The sequence below is a fragment of the Choristoneura fumiferana genome, chromosome 22 (genome assembly GCF_025370935.1).
Source record: "Choristoneura fumiferana chromosome 22, NRCan_CFum_1, whole genome shotgun sequence".
Classification (NCBI taxonomy): Eukaryota; Metazoa; Arthropoda; class Insecta; order Lepidoptera; family Tortricidae; genus Choristoneura; species Choristoneura fumiferana.
In genome coordinates, this window is record NC_133493.1 from 3,259,316 (window position 1) to 3,277,902 (window position 18,587).

Consider the following 18,587-nt stretch of genomic DNA (forward strand, 5'->3'; position numbering starts at 1 on the left):
GAGTAAAAGTAGATCAAAACTTAACCTTTCGAACGTGGAATGAGCAATACATACAGTCGAACATAGAACCTCCTCCTTTTTTTGAAGTCGATTAAAAAAAACCTGCGTTCCAACCTCCTTTGTTTTGAATAGATAGATATCTATCTATCTCTCTATCAATTGATCTAATCCCAAACTAAGCAAAGCTTGTACTATAGATACTAGGCAACGGATAAACATACTTATATAGATAAATACATACTTAAATACATATTAAACATCCAAGACCCGAAAACAAACGTTCGTATTATTCATACAAATATCTGCCCTGGCCGGGAATCGAACCCGGGACCTCAAGCTTCGTAGTCAGGTTCTCTAACCACTAGGCCATCCAGTAATATCAATGACGCGGATTAAGATAAAAATAGAAAAAGATGGCCTTAAATTTTGGACTGATCCGACCAAAGCATACGAAAGGATAATATTGAATGTTTACCGCATACGGAACCCTCTATACAACGCGTGACCTGACACGAACTCCGATTGAACGTTTAGTTTATGTGATTGTAAAATTATGTTTAGGTATCTTAGGCCACACGACACACAGGTATTACATGTTTTTATTTAATATATTAATTTTACTTTCCAGCCGGACCCCCGCGTCTGTCACACGTCCCTGATGGAGCAGATAAAGCGTGGCGCAACGTTGCGCCGCAACAAGCACTGCAACGACCGCTCCGCGCCGAAGATACGCTAGATGGCGCGCAACGCGCAACGCCAAACACGCAACGCGCAACGCGCAACACGCAACGTTGCACGGTAACTAGTTGGCCTATTTAGATAAGGTACGTTTCTTGTCTTTACGTTGTAGAATTTTTAACGTCAATTGGAAGGAAAGTAGTTTAACGCATTCACTGCCACCTGATTTGACTTGACTGACCACAGGTGCCACCGACGCACATGTGCGTTCAAAATGTATGAATAATTATGACAGCGGCACTGGGGGGAAGTTCCAAAAATGCATATTTTTATGCGTCGATGGCAGTGAATGCGTTAAATGCGAAAGGAAGGATTTTACTAATTTTTTTTTAAATACGTCTAATCTTTCCACATACGGGAATCACAGTGACTAAAATAAAATAAAATACCGTATGCTCAAATCTCTAATAAACAAGGTTTATAAAATGAAAGGAAAACCGTTATATGTAAGTTTTCTTTTTATTTCAATGACTCGCAAAAGAACTACTTTAAAAAAATCGTCTAAAATACAGTTTTGCTTTTTTCTAAAAAATAAGGGAACATTATTTATGAATAAATTTTCTTATCTTCCGTATGAAGCGTAATTTCCCTCCAGCCGGCGTTAAAAATATCCACCCTGTGTAATATTGGTGAAATATAGGAAATAACTAACTTTTTATTACTGCCTAATATGCTGGCATTGAAGGTTATTGTTCTTGTACAGTCACCAGCATTAATATCTTCCACAGCGGAGCGTGCAAAAATATCTGACACGACCTTCCGACCTTAGAAATAGAGTCGTATCAGATATTTATGCACGCTTCTTGTGTCAGATATTGGTGCTGGTGACTGTACCTGTGCTGACATAAAAACAATTGCTGGTCCAAAAAACAGTTTTGAATATTGTTTAAATATCTTCCCTCTTCTAAATAGGCCTTAAGACACTATGTTGCGCGCAACACGGGTTATAACATTTTCTAAACTTTACTAAACAACATTGCAACAAAGCTTGCGTATAAGTCATGTTGCGCGCAACATAAGCTGTGATAATTGACTCGAGACATTGAAAACTAAAATGGACTTAGCAATTGTAATTAGTGCTTTAACTTCGAAGTGTTAAGATTCAATTGGCCGTAGTTTTAAGACCAGTTTCGCTCTCACCGCCTCGTGTCTTCGCGTATAAGTTCTATGCGACAATAACTATGTATCAGCTATGATGCGCGTAGCGTGGTTTGTAACATACACGTGTAACGTGCGACGCAACTCTGTAACGCCGCAACTGTTGCTTGTAACTTAGGCTGCAGCTGACTCAACGACTAGTGAAAATATACGATTTTAACGAAACGTATTAAGTGTATATTTCTGTCCAAAATTTCGTGTTTTATATTACTGAATTTTACACAAATATGTTGATGATCTAACTGGTATATATTCTTATGTTCTACATCTTCCAAAAAGCTAAGCCATCTGACAGAACAACATTTATAATGAAAACTTACAACATCAGTGTAGAAAATTGACACAAGTCCGAAACAAAATGTTATGTAATTTATGATCCCAAGTAATACAAGGAATGTATTCGATGACAGACATATTTCTTATAACTTTTGATAACAGTTTGTTTTACGAAGCAGCAATTTCATACAAAGGCATGATAGTAGCATTTCATTATAAGAACAGACAGACAATTCGTGTAAACGCTACGCGTCACGGCAGAGGAAAAGGGACGACAAAGAAAATGAATCACATTTAATATATTAATGGTTTAATTGAATTAACAATTTGCCTAATTAATTGACCGCTAAAACCTATTACAATAATGATTGGTTTTTTGGAGTATTTTTTATTTCAACTCCAAATTTGTTACTTTTACGGGTAACCATATCGAAAATACAAACTGAGACATGGATGCACAGAAAAACCAGAAAAAGAGACCAGCGCTGGGAATTGAACCCAGGTCCTCAGCAATCCGTTATTACAATAAACCAACTCATTAGCAGTACAAAGAATACTTGACCATGGAACACCTAGGTACAGGCATCTATCAGTTACCCCCAACTGCCTCCCGATAATTTAAATAGTAATATAGCTAGTGCCACCAGAGTTGAGATCACGCACAGAAGAACGTGTCATATTGTAATGACAGCGGGATTTTGACATACACTCATTAATTTCATTCATTCTCTTTTAATGGAACCAGTTCGTCATGTAGCCGTGTAAGTATGTAATCATTCACTTCAACTCTCGTGGCGCTTATTATCAATAATATAATTTGTATGTTACCTGACGTCGACAAAGCTAATATATCTAGTCAGCTATCCTGTTTCTAACCGTTGCGTGAACGATGGCAGAAATTATGTTTTATTTTTATTTATTTCACTTCAGACGATGCCTATTGCGATAATGCAGCAAAATAATTATTGGAAATTGGTTAAATTGGTATTAGATATTGATAAATTTGGTAAAAAAACGCCATTGCGGTCCAGTGGTTTAATCTATAACCTCTCAAGCAGAGGATCATGTGTTCCAGCCAAGCTAAGATATTGACACGGCCAAAGTTACAAAAATATGTATACACGACCTTAATGTTAAGTCCATAAAGTCGTGTATATATTTTTTTTGTAATTTTGACCGTGTTAATATCTTTGCACTTGACTACCCTGCAGTGAGACGTATATAGGCTGGGATTACGATGATGAAATAAGATACGCTAAAATTATACCTCAAACTTACTTGAACTACTTACTTATTATACTTATAATTACTTATATTTATTTATTGTCCATACTAATATTATAAATGCGAAAGTGTGTGTGTGTGTGTGTGTTAGTATGTTTCTCCGTATTTCACGTCGAAACGGAGCGACGGATCGACGTGATTTTTGGCATAGAGATAGTTTATGGGCCAGACAGTGACATAGGCTACTTTTAATCCCGGAAAAATCTGACGACCAGATGGCCTAGTGGTTAGAGAACCTGACTACGAAGCTTAGGGTCCCGGGTTCGATACCCGTGTCGGGGCAGATATTTGTATGAAAAATACAAATGTTTGTTCTCTGGTCTTGGGTGTTTAATATGTATTTAAGTATGTATCTATCTATATTATTATATTTATCCGTTGCTTAGTACCCATAACACAAGCTTTGCTAAGCTTGCTTTGGGACTAGGTCAATTGGTGTGAATTGTCCCGTGATATTTATTTATTTACTATTTTTTAAAATGCACAGTTCCCGAGGGAACAGCGCGCGATAACCGAATTCCACGCGGGCGAAGCCGCGGGCAAAAGCTAGTATTAATATATTATACTTGAAATTCAGTGGTTATACAATGTGTCATTACATTGTTTCGGGATATTTCAACGGGTGGTCAGGCAAGTCCCATTGAAAATGTGAACCATTTATTGGAATTTTGCTTTTGAGATGATGTCACGACTTTGACGAGCTTAAACTGGACATCGAAGTGAAATGTATCTTTACTATCGTTCAAATTGGAAAGACGTAACCTTTATAAATGAACTAAAAATGATTACTTTCCTCACCCGCGGCCTTTTTAAGGTATGTTTTAAACACCCTTGTTTACCACAAGAAAAAACTCTCTAGAGGCGAATGTTGTCTGGATCTTGCTAAGGCCGCGGGTGAGCAAAGTAATTGTAACTTGTTAACTAGCCCATTTTTAGGGTTCCGTAAAGTGTTGCTAGATCGAATGACCTGTTCACGGAAAAAGATAGTTTTTCACCTCAGCAGCTCAAACAGGCCGGTTTTGCTATTAACAATCAGTGAGACAAAGTAACTTATTTTTTTTTAAATCCTAGACAGTGCTGGGTCTACTCACTGAATTACAAATATTTGAACTTCACTTTGATCTGTCACTTTCACTTCAACACGAAAAAAGCGAGAGATAGTATCAAATGTGTTGATTTGTAATTAATCTTATTACATTTATAATAAGTATATATTAATAAATTACATGAAAAAGAAATATTTCCAAAATGTAAAAATACCCGCTCTTTTAATAAAGTATGCAACCTCATATTAAATGTTTTTTTTTTATTAACCTGGATGGCAAACGAGCAAGTGGGTCTCCTGATGGTAAGAGATCACCACCGCCCATAAATATCTGCAACACCAGGGGTATTGAAGACGCGTTGCCAACCTAGAGGTCTAAGATGGGATACCTCACGTGCCAGTAATTTCACCAGTAATATGCCATATTTACGTGCCAGTAATATGAGTGAGTCTCACGGTAGTTTCATGTTCAAAGTATGCAACCTCGTTGCACGAAAGCCGCTGCTCTTTTTTTTTTTAATAAATGCGTTCCGTATACTGCCTACCTCTTAGAGTTGGGATAGATACCCATTTGTCAAATTGAATGAATTTGCAAGTTATCTATTTATGTTTATTTAATATAAATCCTAATAAATTATACTTAAAGGTTTACATTTATAATAAACTATACGTTTATTGTTCAACCTTTTTGTTTAACCCAAAGATGAGGCTTTTGCAGTATTGAAAAATATGACATATTTTACAAGTAGTTCTAAGTTCAAATTACAATGCATATTATGAGTATGAAATTTGTATCGTAGTGTCCAGTGGGTACACTTTTTCGTTCCGATTTCAAACGTCTCTACTTGCCGGAGACTTTTGATCATTGTCTGGCATTCTTAACTTTTTTTACTAACTTGTAACTTGACTTTTTAAAGATGTAATGGCGACTGTACGTATCATTTTTGAGGAAAGGTTTTAAATGTGATTATTATATTTGTTTCTTAATAATCGGATTATTTATATATATTTTTTAGTTGTTTGTTTTGTAAATGGGTAGGTATATGTAGTTTTATTCGAAACTATGTTCTTGCTGCTGAGGTGAAATGTTGTATGTGTCACACGAGACCAAAGTTTTTTTGCATCTCGTGTGTTTGAATCCAACACTAGCACCAAAAAAACAACTTTGCTCTCTTGTTGCACAAATAAATATTTCCGGATTTTCGGACTTGTCGAGAGAAAAAAAAAACAAATGAAAACAAAAAATAATTTTCTAACATTGTACATTATTGAAGATTATAGTCACATTTACATCATAATTGATATATCTATCTAATCACAAGAAATCAAAATGAATTAAATAATAATAAATAACACTAAAAGACAGTTATACAATATTAATGAATTAATTTAATATTTATTAACTTAATTAAAAATAACATTAAAAATTATTGTTACATCGTCCGCTGGCCATCCGTCCGTCCGTTCTTTGCAATACACAATTTTTTCGTTGAAAAAATAAAATCTTAGTCCATTTGTATTCATTCACAAGTGTGAAACCGCGGGCACAAGCTAGTTATTTAGTAACGATGTACTCCGATATTTATTAATTCTTAAAGTAACCTGAAGTAATTACTGGCACCTGAGGTATTCCATCTTAGGCCTCTAGGTTGGCAACGCATCTGCAATATCCCTGGCGTTGCAGATGTTTATGGGCGGTGGTGATCTCTTACCATCAGGAGACCCACTTGCTCGTTTGCCATCCAGTCGAATAAAACAAAGTAATTTCTGCGCAAAAAAAAAATATAATTAATTAAGTTTCCTTCCTGAAAGCTCAATTTCGAGCACTACGCTTTTCCCGCTGAATCAAAGTTCAATGATATAGGCACGTGTTATTACGTAATTGGGGTTATTATGTATAGTAAATCGAAATAACTTATAAATACTTATAAGTACTTTATTCTTAAAATATTAGTCGTGAATCCGTAGTACAATTTGGACCCGCAATCTGACTTGACACTTTGACAGTGACAGACAGTGTCATCCATGAGTATCATTCTTGACAGTTTTCCATTTCATCTGTTGTGAATCACCGCAAGAAAACTCGGTTTCTCGTAAAACAAACCGCATCGAAATCGGTCCATCCGTTTGAGAACTACAATGCCACGTACAGACGGACCGACATTGGCGACGAACTTACAATACCGCTGTTTTGGCGTCAGGGTTCAAAAATAGCAATATTATATAAATAAATAAAACATTTATATTCCATTTTCTTTGCAAAAGATTTCGATTTGCTCGGGAAGGATAGTTTCCTTTTAACAATTCTGCATCCGAAAAACCTGGTCTTATTACGTCAGCTCGTTGCCGGGTGCAGCACGGAAACATTAATACCATACATTTAATTAAATGCATATTTATTAAGAGGAAAGAAACCAGAAACATCCTATAACGTGATTCTGCATATAATGCGGAGGATAAAAAAAAACCGCCAAGTTAGATTCGGAGAATTAAAAATGTGGCTCACTATTCCGTGGGAACTTTTTTTTTTACATAAAACTTATCTCACCTGTAAAGTGCAGATGAGGCCATCCATAATAATGTAAAATCGAAAGTACACAGGTAAATTAATTTCTAGGACGCCACTACAATGTAATGACAACTAGGATTATATTTAAAAGCGTGACGTTCTCACTTCGTTTGCTCAAAATAACTCAGTGACGTAAACTTAATTGTGTCAAAAATATTTTTATGTTCGAGGTCAAATATATGTTTACACTTTGCTACTTTGTCGCTGTCATTTCGCATTTGAATTTAAAATTGGCAGAAGGCATACAGTGAAAAAGTAGTACCTTTGACCTCGACCGTGCACTACCTCATCGTTGAATGAAACTTTTATGAATGAGTTAACCAGTCAGTTAAAAACTATTCCGAGGTTACCCCTTTGGCTACTCCTTTATCCACACAGACCCCTAGAATCCAGACGGAATTCGAGTTGTGAAGTCAAAAGTAGCTCGAAATGTTTCGTGCAAGTATATATACAATGACTGCGTCGCCAGTTCCTTTTTCTTTAAACTTGGCTGGACACGCTGCCGCGTGTCTAGATAAAATCGTGACAAATAAACCTAACCCCGTTGTTCTGGTGACACTCTTAAAATAGTAACTACAGGAGCCGCTTATGTAATCATGGGATAATTAGCGTTACTCATAAACGATGCTTTTACTTGGAACACATTTCAGTTTATTCATGACTAACACGTTGTCATTTGTTTTACGTTGCGTTGATTGTAATTTTCATTTTCCTTAGTACCAGAACTCAGAACTTCGGGTGCACCCACCCGTGGTCATAATGATTACGTATACGTTTTCAGAATTACACGGGCAACGGTTATGACCTAATGACACTGATAAAAGATTTGTGGCCAGGGAAAAAAGATTTGTCAGCGGCTTACCGCAAGACCTTCCTCCTCCTTTTAGGGATAAGTTCGCCTTTGTACTCTTTTGTTTTGTTGTTTTCTTTTTGTATTATTTTTGTGTTTTATGTACAATAAAGTATTTACATACATACCTTAGTCTTCAGTTTGTTAGATGCAGATTGAAGGCCACTGGCATAAGCATACATGGTTTTCTAAAAAAAGATCTGTTACTTAGCAAGATTTCACAATTAATCAGCAAAGAATTGAGCAGTTTATCTGTGAAGCATGCATCGAATTAAAAATGTTAGCTGGTATAAGTTCTTAAGTAACTAGCCATTTTGGCTGATCGATTTTTTCTACAATTATTTCAGATTATAATAGAATTTATTTATAAAAAAATGTCATGTGACAATTTATACTGATTTTCCAAAGGTTATTAGAGAATTCATTTATAAAAAATGTCATGTGACAATTTATACTGATTTTTCAAAGGTTATTCGTATTTTTCACTACGCCAATGTACGTTTTACAATGTAGATGAACGTACATTTACGGTGATTACAAAAAAGCGGATACATAATATTAAGTGACTTCATCTCTTTTGCGGTACGTTACCACGCGTCACTTACGCGTCACGTACGCGTCACTTGCGCGAAAAAATTCGCCGCGTGTTGATTCTGTCTGCATTTTGATTTTTAAATATTTGGTGAAAATGCTGCTTTGAGACAAGACAATATATGGTCTCATACACTTAGGTACATACTTACGTTATGCCTTCCACGATCTTCAGTTATTATAGAAAATCCACGTGTCAAATATCAAAAGATTGACAAACTGAACTCTATTGTAAGCCAAATGTTTACCTACTCGAAATATAAACAATCACGGGTTTTGGACAATAGCATGTAAGTTGATTTTACAGAAGAAGTTAGTTTTAAGTGAAAAATATATTCGAAACGATACCTATGCTTAAAATTATGATTTTTTTCAATGTATTAAGTTTCTTCTAATGATATCTGATATATTAGTATATAAGTAGTTTGTGTAACAGATGTACTCAGATCCGTAATAAATGTTCTAAAATACATATTCACCTTAAGTAACAATGATATTCAAAATAGAAACATATCTTTGACTTCAAACAAACTTTTCGAATGTTTATTGTGAGCGTCACGGCCGGCCATTTTGTAGGCGTCCGCAATTTTTAAATTGTGACGCGCACACAAAGTTTTAATATAAATGTCAAATATATGTACTGTGTACTGTTTATATGATTATTATATTTATAGATATCACCTGAATCTTTAATAAGAACGTTAGGTAGTTAATACGGTGAAGTAAATGAGGCTAACTAACTTATTATTTTTTTAATACGCAAGCTTATATTGTAATAATAGATATATAATAGCTATGTTCTTGTAGATATGCTCGTTTCTGTACATTATTGAAATATTGTGTCTATGTAACGAATCATTTCTAAGACTAACTTTTAATTTTCTGTTATTTTGATCTGATAACGAGCTGTACTGATATTTTGTAGTTTGAGTAAGTGTGTTTATAATAAAAAATAGCTGTTTAGGGTAGCTGACATATCTATTAAAAAACAATACATATAATTAAACGTCCATATATACCTAGTGCCATCCACGAAGACGCGTGATTTTGTCAAAATTAGACATAAATGACATGGTAATAAGAACCACGGCACGCGTCATCGTGAATGACTCTACCTATAAGTCCTATTGTCGATTTTATGCCCTTCCTTTGTGGCAAAGTGGGAGACATAGCGAAAATATTTTTAGCTTTCATCATCTACTCCTGTTAGTTGTAGGTTATTTTAAATAGATATGTATTATGTAAAAATTAAAATAGTATAAAAACAAGTTTATTACCCGACTGCCGGAAGGAGGGTTATGTTTTTCGAGCGTATGTATGTATGTGGGTATATATGTCCATTTCTTTGGTCCTCGCTGCAGCCTAAACGGCTGGACGGATTGTAACATATGAGGTATCATTGGATTCGTCATAACTGTCGGAGTGACATATGGTATATAATATTTCAATATGGCGTCTGCAAAAAAAATATGGCGAAGGAATAAAAAAATATATTTTGTATTGTAACAATATGGGAATCAAATGAAAGCTAATAATTAGCCCATTCTAAATAGGGTTATAATACTTTTAATCTACTATTTTCACAGAAATATCAATGAAGTATAAAATAAAAAATCTTAAAGTCGAGTGTCAAATGTTTACGAAATTCTGCAATTGAAAATATTTGAATTTGATTTTATAAAGCCTATTTGAAGTCATCCTATGTGTGTGTGACCCATGTGTGATTTGACGTCATCCGCACTCAAAGTTCGAGCCCTGCTCACAACCTTTCACATTTACAATACAATACAATACAAAGACTCTTTATTGTACACCAGACATAGTAAGCGATACAGAAAACATCTGCTGCTCATTCATCATTTAATTTTGTTGGCGGAAAAAATGTGTGAGCATTAATGAATGGGTGCATATTAACGAGGGGAAAAGTAACGAAAAGGAGGAAACTCTGGCAATAGAATTTCTCTTCCTCTGATTAATTAGTGATGTGGTGAGGATTATGAATGTGTTTGGTTTTGTGGTTCATATTCCTGAAACTGTTTCTAAAGTTACTCTATGACTCATTATCGCCCAACGAGTCAAATAGAGAGCGAGTGTTCTTTTAAAGGAGCGAGAGTAAAGAGGGAGTAGAGAGGGTCTTAAAAATTGAGCACCCCATGCTCGTATAATTTGGTACCTTGTTGTGTTGGTACTGTACGCGTATAGTCGGCAGCTGTCTACGTACACTGTGCGTGTTGACGCGATTCTAATGTTAATAGCGTAAGAGCTTGTTTTGAGAACTTTGTAAGCTCTGTCGTACAAGTATACTATTTTGCTGACTGTACTAGTTAATATGGCAGTTTTATTATACACACACGGGTGCATTACGCATATTTCCTGCGTCAAGTATATAGCGATTACTTCTAATGAGTTTCCGATTTATAGGTATGAAGCTGCTCAGTACTAAAAAATAATTGCGGTCCACATTCTTTGAAAACTATAATATAATGTTGTTTTAAATTATAGCTTTTTAGTAAAGGATTTCAAAACAAAGTAATTTATACCCATTCGTTTAGAAGTTGGCAGCGGCTGGAATGATTACGCTAGCTTTTTTTTATAATCTGATAATACATATAGTATGGTCGTGTGCTGCGTTGCCGTTGACGGACGAGCAATGTCAGCAATTTCACACCTAAAGCTCAGTTTATACTACGACACATTACACTAAGTATCTCTGAATGTACGCGAGTGTCACTCGTGTATTACATGAAGTAATAATATCCCTGAATGAATGCAAGTGTAACACGTGTGTACAAGAAGTATTTCTGTGTGAACACCACAGTGTATACACTGAGTGTACCATGTTAAGTGTTTTGTTATATTTGGGTCTTAAATTGGGCTTAATTAGTGCACCTGTCGATCATAGATTTGGAATATAAGTAGTAAAACATCGGCAATGCAGAGAGAGCGATAGCAAGGATAGACGAGACAAAATCACGAATCACGTAATTGGTTTATCGTTTCAGAATCCCTATTCCTTGTGAATTTCATCAAAATTCTTTGGACCGTTTTCGAGAAATTCATGTGTCACATACGAAGGTTGGTCGTTTAACCTACCTTGTATTATGATAACGCTCCAATTGTAATGTTACAGGTTACTCATAAATATTGTTGAAGTATACTACTTTTTAGGTATTAGGTAGTATGTTCTTAGATAAAAATATATACTGAGCGGCAAAAAATCTGACCCACAAATGTATGCCGTAATAGGTAATTTTGTATGTAGAGTGGGCCAAATTTTGTGCCGCAAATTGTGTTTATTTTTAACTTTTGTCAGACTTGTTTTCCACTACGCGTCCCACTTTGCCAATGCGAGTTGCTTTTCGCATATAACAGTAAGTAAAGAATGTATTGATTATAAATTGGTGAATTAAAATGATTATTGTCCCCTATCGCATTTGTTTTATTTTGAAATCCATTATCCTTTTTTATAAGCTAGGCTGAGTCAATTAACTTACTGCCGGGCGCGCCAAAGTTCGTATAATTTTCGCAAGTCATACTATATTGCCCGCGTGGGAACTACGGCCCAAGCGCTCTCATTCTGAGAGGAGGCTTGTGCCCAGCAGTGGGACCTATATAGGCGGGGATGATGACGGTCATACTGTACTGTTTGTCCGAATTATTGTTTGTAATATTTTTTTCCCATTGAAACTTTAGTTTTTCTGAAATTTTTAAATGGTCGTCCTATAGAAAACTGTAGTTAGGTTAGGTTTATTTTATAACAATTATTTGATTCACGGAAAAAAGGATTAATACAAATAATACATCAGAATGTATTATTGGACTTTCAACAATTATACGAGCCGATATGGACCCCTTTCTGTCCGAAACATTGGCATGGCTGCGGACTGGATGCATTAGTTGGATATTAAAGACTGTCCACGATAAAAAAAATATCAGAGACACCCCGTATATACCTATCGTATGTCTCTGACCATAACCAAACGGGTGATTGATGATTGTAATGTATGACCACGTATAACTTTTTACCGAGTAGTCCGATTTTGATATTTTTTTTATTGGATAGGGTATACCTCGAAGTTGTTCCGATATAAGTTTGGAAAATAAATTCCTGAGAGTGGGAAAAAATTATAAAATAAAAACTTTTTAACAAACTAAATAAAGCAAAAATAATAAGCCTTTTTTATCTAACCTTAATCTAGGTACCAGTTTGAAGTCGGTGCCTCAGCACTAGCCAGCAGGAGTGGAACCTATAAATAGTCGTCTACCTGATGGGCTTATCACTCCTGGCTCGCTGAGGCACCGATTTCAAACTGGTACCTAGATTGAGGTTAGATAAAAAAAAGATTATTTTGCTTTTCAGTTTTTTTATGTTAAAATTTTTTATCGTGCCTACTTTTGCCATGCCTACCCACAAAATGTGACCGCTCGAAATGTAACCACAAATCGCTGTCATCATTCGCGGTTTACGTTTTTCGAACCTGAACGAAACTAACCCAGGTGTAATTCCTGGCACCGTTTGTCTTTACTTTAAACTGAAATAAAAATAAAGTTTGACTCAGTAACATTGAAATGACCACGGAATAGAGGTGGACATTATTTAACGTCACCGGTTACAGTAACTAGTGTCGTGACGAGTCACCGAATCACTGGTTTCACGTGAAGCGACAAAGTGGTGATTTTTTTAACGAGCTTCTCTTGTGGTGATGCGAGTCGTTCCAGCGTCATAGACGTCACGAACGGAACGAAACGAATGGCATGGTTTTACGTTTCACTCAAGCGACAAGTGGTGATTTTTAAAATGAGCTACTTTGTTTGTGGTGAAGCGATTTTCGTTTCAACGTTATAGACGTAACGGACGCAATGGATGGCATGGAATGGAGTAAAAATTATAGCCGCTTACCGCTGTAAGAGTTTGGTTGGCGCCTTAGGCACTTGTCCCACCGCCGACGATGAGCGAGAAGCGAGTAGAGCGAGTAACTAGAAACGAGTGGGCGAGCAGCGAGAAGCGAGTGTAGTTTTGTCGCTCGGCTGTAAGCGAGTGTTCGCGTGCGACCGGCGATTACTCGCTCCTCTCGACTCGCTCGTGCGGGGCGGCCGCCAAGCTGACATCGCTGAGCGAGTATCTATAGCTCAGCGAGTTTTATAGCTCTAGTCGCTGCGACAAAAGATGTAAGAGCGAGTTCTCGCCGACAGTGTGAACAGCCAGCGATCAGCTATTAATATATGTGTCTTTTTTACTCACACAGGATCTTATATCTTTTGTTCGTTTCTTGAGCGAAAAAATAGTCGATAGCCAATCGTTTCCTCGCTGGCGGTGAGACAAGTGCCTTACATGAATTTAAATATTATTGTTACCTATTGCAATAAGGTATTAATTAGGTTGATGGAAGAATTAATAAATATTATAAAGTATCAGTTACAGTTACAGAACTTTAAGTTTAAATTAGCCATCATGAAGTAATTGATATGACTACCTACAGCCAAAAATCACGCTTGTGATAAATAACGTCATAGCTCAATAGCTTTTTACTAATTACGTTAAATACTCAGTTACAAAACAGTCACAAAACGCATCACCGCACCGGGTACCTACAATAAACGAAACTGGTTACTAAAATCACTGGTTTTAGTAACCAGTGACGTTAATCTTGTCACCAGTTTCGTTTCGTTTCGCTCAAATCACGTAACGACCCATGCCTACACGGAATATATTATGAGAGTGGACCGGGATCAGCAGTGTGCAGTGCAGGAATATGTAGCCAGGGATGTGTTGCTAAGTACTCCCTCACTATACTTCGTTTTTTTAGCATTAGAAGAAAGGGTAATTTATCTCGAGTCTTTTTAATTTTACAAAAAACAGTAACTATTACTTATCATACCAAAAGCATGTATTTTGTCCTTGCTTATTGTTACATATTTGCTCTGACTTATTTTTCAACAGTTTTTTTTTCAATAAAAAGACACGTCAAGATCGCTAACCTTCTTTCTAATGCTAAAAAAAATGAAGTATAGTAGGGCGCACTCGCGCGCGCACCGCTCCCGGCTCACCGCACCCCGCTCGCTCACTCGAAAAGAGCCCGCTACACAGCCTCCTATGCATGCTCGCCCCGCTCATACTTCGCACATTTTTGGTGGAAACAGTCAGTACCCTTAGTGTAAGTTTTCGGTTACAAAATAACGTATCAAAATAACGTGTCAAAATAAGACGTATTTTGTAACCGAAAACTTACACTAAGGGCACTGAACGTTCCACATCCTCGCACAGTGGCGTAGCGTAGTTGGGGAAATTGAATTGCATGTGCAAAGTTCCCAATCTGCACTGGGCGCGCGTGGGAACTACGGCCCAAGTGTTCTCATTCTGAGAGGAGGACTGTGCCCAGCAGTGGGACGTGTATAGGCTGGGATGATGATGATAATTCCATAACAAAAAAACGCACCTACGATTCGGACCGATTAGAATGAGTAACCTCTAAATATAAGGGCGGCAATAGTACATAGAATGATAACCAAGGGTGGAAAGTGACCCATTTCACCCGAGATATACTTTCGACTGTGAGGAAAGTAAAATACTACAAAAAAATAAGAATTTACTTATATCCAACCTCCAACGGTACCCTTTCGACTGGCCACTTGCCATGGCCGACTATAAAAAAAATCAAGTTGGTCACGACCAAGGAGCTTTTAAACAAAACTGGAGGTTAAACGCCGAACGAAGAAATTTGACCTTTATTACTTATTTATATCCTTACTGTCCCACTTTCAAACTCTAAATTCTATGTTTATTCTTACACTGTCCAGGCCACTCGGTTGTGGAACTCCCTACCGATAGACTTGAGGCGCGCAAAGTCCTTGCCTATCTTTAGGTCTATGCTTAGGGAGCACTACCTGTCATCTTGCGTATAAATGTTATAGTTAGCTTATTTATGTGTTGTTATGGTATCTATCTACCTATCTATCTGTTTAGATTTGTTGTGTATGTGTATTGTATGTGTTAGTTTTATGTATTCTTGATACAGCTATAATCTACTGTAAATTGCACCACCTGCTAAAATGTATTCCTTATTTCTGTCCATTGTAAAGGTTGCCTGGAAGAGATCGCTCTGAAGCGATAAGGCCGCCTATTGCTTACCTTAGAAAATCTATATGTATATACTTGTTTTCTCTGTACTGTTTACTGTATTGGTGTGCAATAAAGAGTTATTGTATTGTATTGTATTGTATTGTATATATTCCATCTCTTTCTTTCATATTTCACGAATGACTTCCATCTCTTCTTTAACCTAACTAAAGAAAGAGATGGAATATGTTCGTGACGTAATAAAAATCAAATTTCTCGTTTCAAACGGATGTTCGGTGTTCAACCTCCAGTGTTGTATATAAGGTCCTTGGTCACGACGTGCATCTTGATGGCCATACCGAAACGTGAAAAAAAAGTGTCATTGACGTGACTCAATTATCTTCGACTCCGTGGCTAATCGAAAAATAAAAAAAAAACATACTTTCCACCCTAGAGATGAAAACGCAATTTTCCACCCGGCTATCTAGTCTAGGTTCATGAAAATTAAACTTTCCGAACAGGACAGATGAAAAATTTTCTTCCGCCCCTGGCGGCTGATACCCTTGTACGCCACACTCGCACGTCTACAGTGGAAACGCGGCCTAAATCGCGCTGTTTTAGAGGAAAATGCACCAAGTTGGCAACACCACAGCACCGTATAAATAATTTCAATAGGTACGGATTGATACATTGTTGACTGTACCTTAAGGAAAGTATGTTGTGTTTTGTGCTGCATATTGGATTTCGTGAACAACGTATAGTTTGCCGCTCCAGAATTACTTAGGTAAATTAAGTTGGTGTCAAGTGTCCCATGATATTTATTTATAAGAAAAAGTTTTAGTGAACTTAAAACAATTTGCTCACCCGCGAACTTGTGATAGCTACGTTTATGCAAGAAATGTGTGTTCATCCAGTTTCTCCATCTCCACGCTGTAACAACACACAAATGCTGAGCGTTACGAACTCAACCAAACTCATGAGGAAGAGCTATCTTTACACCAAATTTCAAGTTTCTGGGACAACTGGAAGTACATTAGTAGTTTTGATTCCCCGGCCGGCAATTAATAGAATACCTTAATACCTTTTATAATTTTAACAATTACACAGTGTGTACATGAACACATTTTTTCGCGAAACTGCATGACAGACAGTAAAGCGATCCTAAAATGGTTCCAAATTTGCCGATTGATGTATAGAACTCTAAAAATAATGATCATCATCAACATTATCATCCCAGGCTGTATACGTCCCACTGCTGGGCACAGGCCTTCTCTCAGAATGAGAGGGCTTGGGCCGTAGTTTCCAAGCGGGCTCAGTGTGGATAGAGTACTTCACACACCCTATTGAATTGCTTTGCCGGTTTGGGAACTTCATACAGCTTTCTCACTATGTTTTCCTTCATCGTAAAGCTCGTGGTTAATTTCTAATGTAACGGTACCTAATGGTAAATAATAATGACAATTTATTTTATTTCAGATATTTGTTACCATTATTATCATATTGATTAACAGTATAATCTGTGGGAAAAGTTACAAACGAAACAGCTTTGGTGACAACGACTTCACCATAACGACGACGGCAGTAGTTCAAGGTACATATAATTGTATTATCCCAGCCTATACACGTCCCACTGCTGGGCACAGGCCTCCTCTCAGAATGAGAGGGCTTGGGCCGTAGTTCCCACGCGAGGCTAGTGCCGATTGGGAACTTCACACACAACATTGAATTGCTTCGCAGGTTTGTGTAGGTTTCTTCACGATTTTTTCTTTCACCGCAAAAATCGTGGTAAATTTCAAATGTTCCCATATAAATTTCGAAAAACTCAGATGCGAGTAACCCGGGGTAGAGGTCTGCTTGAGAGGCCACAGGTCAAACCAGTAGGCCGCCACCACGGCTTCGGCCACGGCACGGGGTATAATTGTATATTTATCTCTATTCCTTATTCATTTCAAACTCCTGTCCATTATATTAGGTGACATATTTGACGACCAGATGGCCTAGTGGTTAGAGAACCTGACTACGAAGCTTGTGGTCCCGGGTTCGATTCCCGTGTCGGGGCAGATATTTGTATTAAAAATACGAATGTTTGTTCTCGGGTCTTGGGTGTTTAATATGTATTTAAAAATGTACGAGTATCTATCTATATAATTATATTTATCCGTTGCTTAGTACCCATAAAACAAGCTTTGCTACTTTGCTACTTACTTTGGGACAAGGACAATTGGTGTGAATTGTCCCGTGATATTTATTTATTTATATTATTAAGTAGTCGGTACATTATTGTTTATTCAGCCGGGCTTCGCCGGTTTTAACCATGGGCTCCGGCACTCGAATTGACATTTGGTGACAATTTTCCCGTTTCTACGTATGTACCCCAGTGCCCTACCCTACCCTACGATTTATGTATGTACCACCGTGGGGCACATTTCTCTGCAGCTTACTGTTTGTAATTATGTAACTAAGTTACATTCTTAGCACCAGGAGATGAACAATTATTTAACCGGTTTTTTAAAAGGACCTTTTCTTTCCTTACACAAAACGAACGCTGATGGGTCAATCAATTTTTTTTGTTTGTTATTCTGTCCCGTTGTCCAAGAGACAGAGTTTTTAAAACTGTTGTAGTATATGCTACTCATTAGTAGATAGCATGCTTAGGAGATAGTCTAAAATAATGGGCTTGTAATTGCAACAACAATATAAGTTATGGTTTCAAAGAGTTGTCCAGGGGACGTAACCATGGCAACGAGGTACAAGAAAAAGTTGATCGACCCTGATACTAATAAGGATGTAAGAGGAAAGTGATTTCTTGCTTCTAACTCTGGTTGCGTAGTAGGATTTTATCGTTCGTTCGTTTGGTATACCAAATCAAAAACAAATTAGCAGAGACTAGAGTCCTAGTCTTCATTTGTGTGTAATTATTCATTAATTCTTGTACTTAAGTGGAAACCAGAGCCCAATTTGATGACAAAGTAGGAGTAAATAGTATTAGCAATTTGTATTGAAATTCATTAATACTATT

The 18,587-nt window shown here is 36.9% G+C and overlaps 1 protein-coding gene across 6 annotated transcripts in view; it reads left to right on the forward strand.

Moving 5' to 3' along the window:
• Positions 1-17,152, forward strand: part of mim (missing-in-metastasis) — a 300,696-nt gene extending 283,544 nt beyond the window's left edge. For 5 of the 6 annotated variants that reach the window (XM_074104999.1, XM_074105002.1, XM_074105004.1 and 2 more), the window contains one exon: positions 629-4,780. In XM_074104999.1, coding sequence (XP_073961100.1) covers positions 629-736 — 108 coding nt within the window. In that variant the 3' untranslated portion in view covers positions 737-4,780. Of the gene's footprint in view, positions 1-628; positions 4,781-17,044 lie in introns of those variants that run through there. The other variant, XR_012452709.1, reaches the window with a different exon arrangement.
• The last annotated feature ends 1,435 nt before the right edge of the window (positions 17,153-18,587 follow it).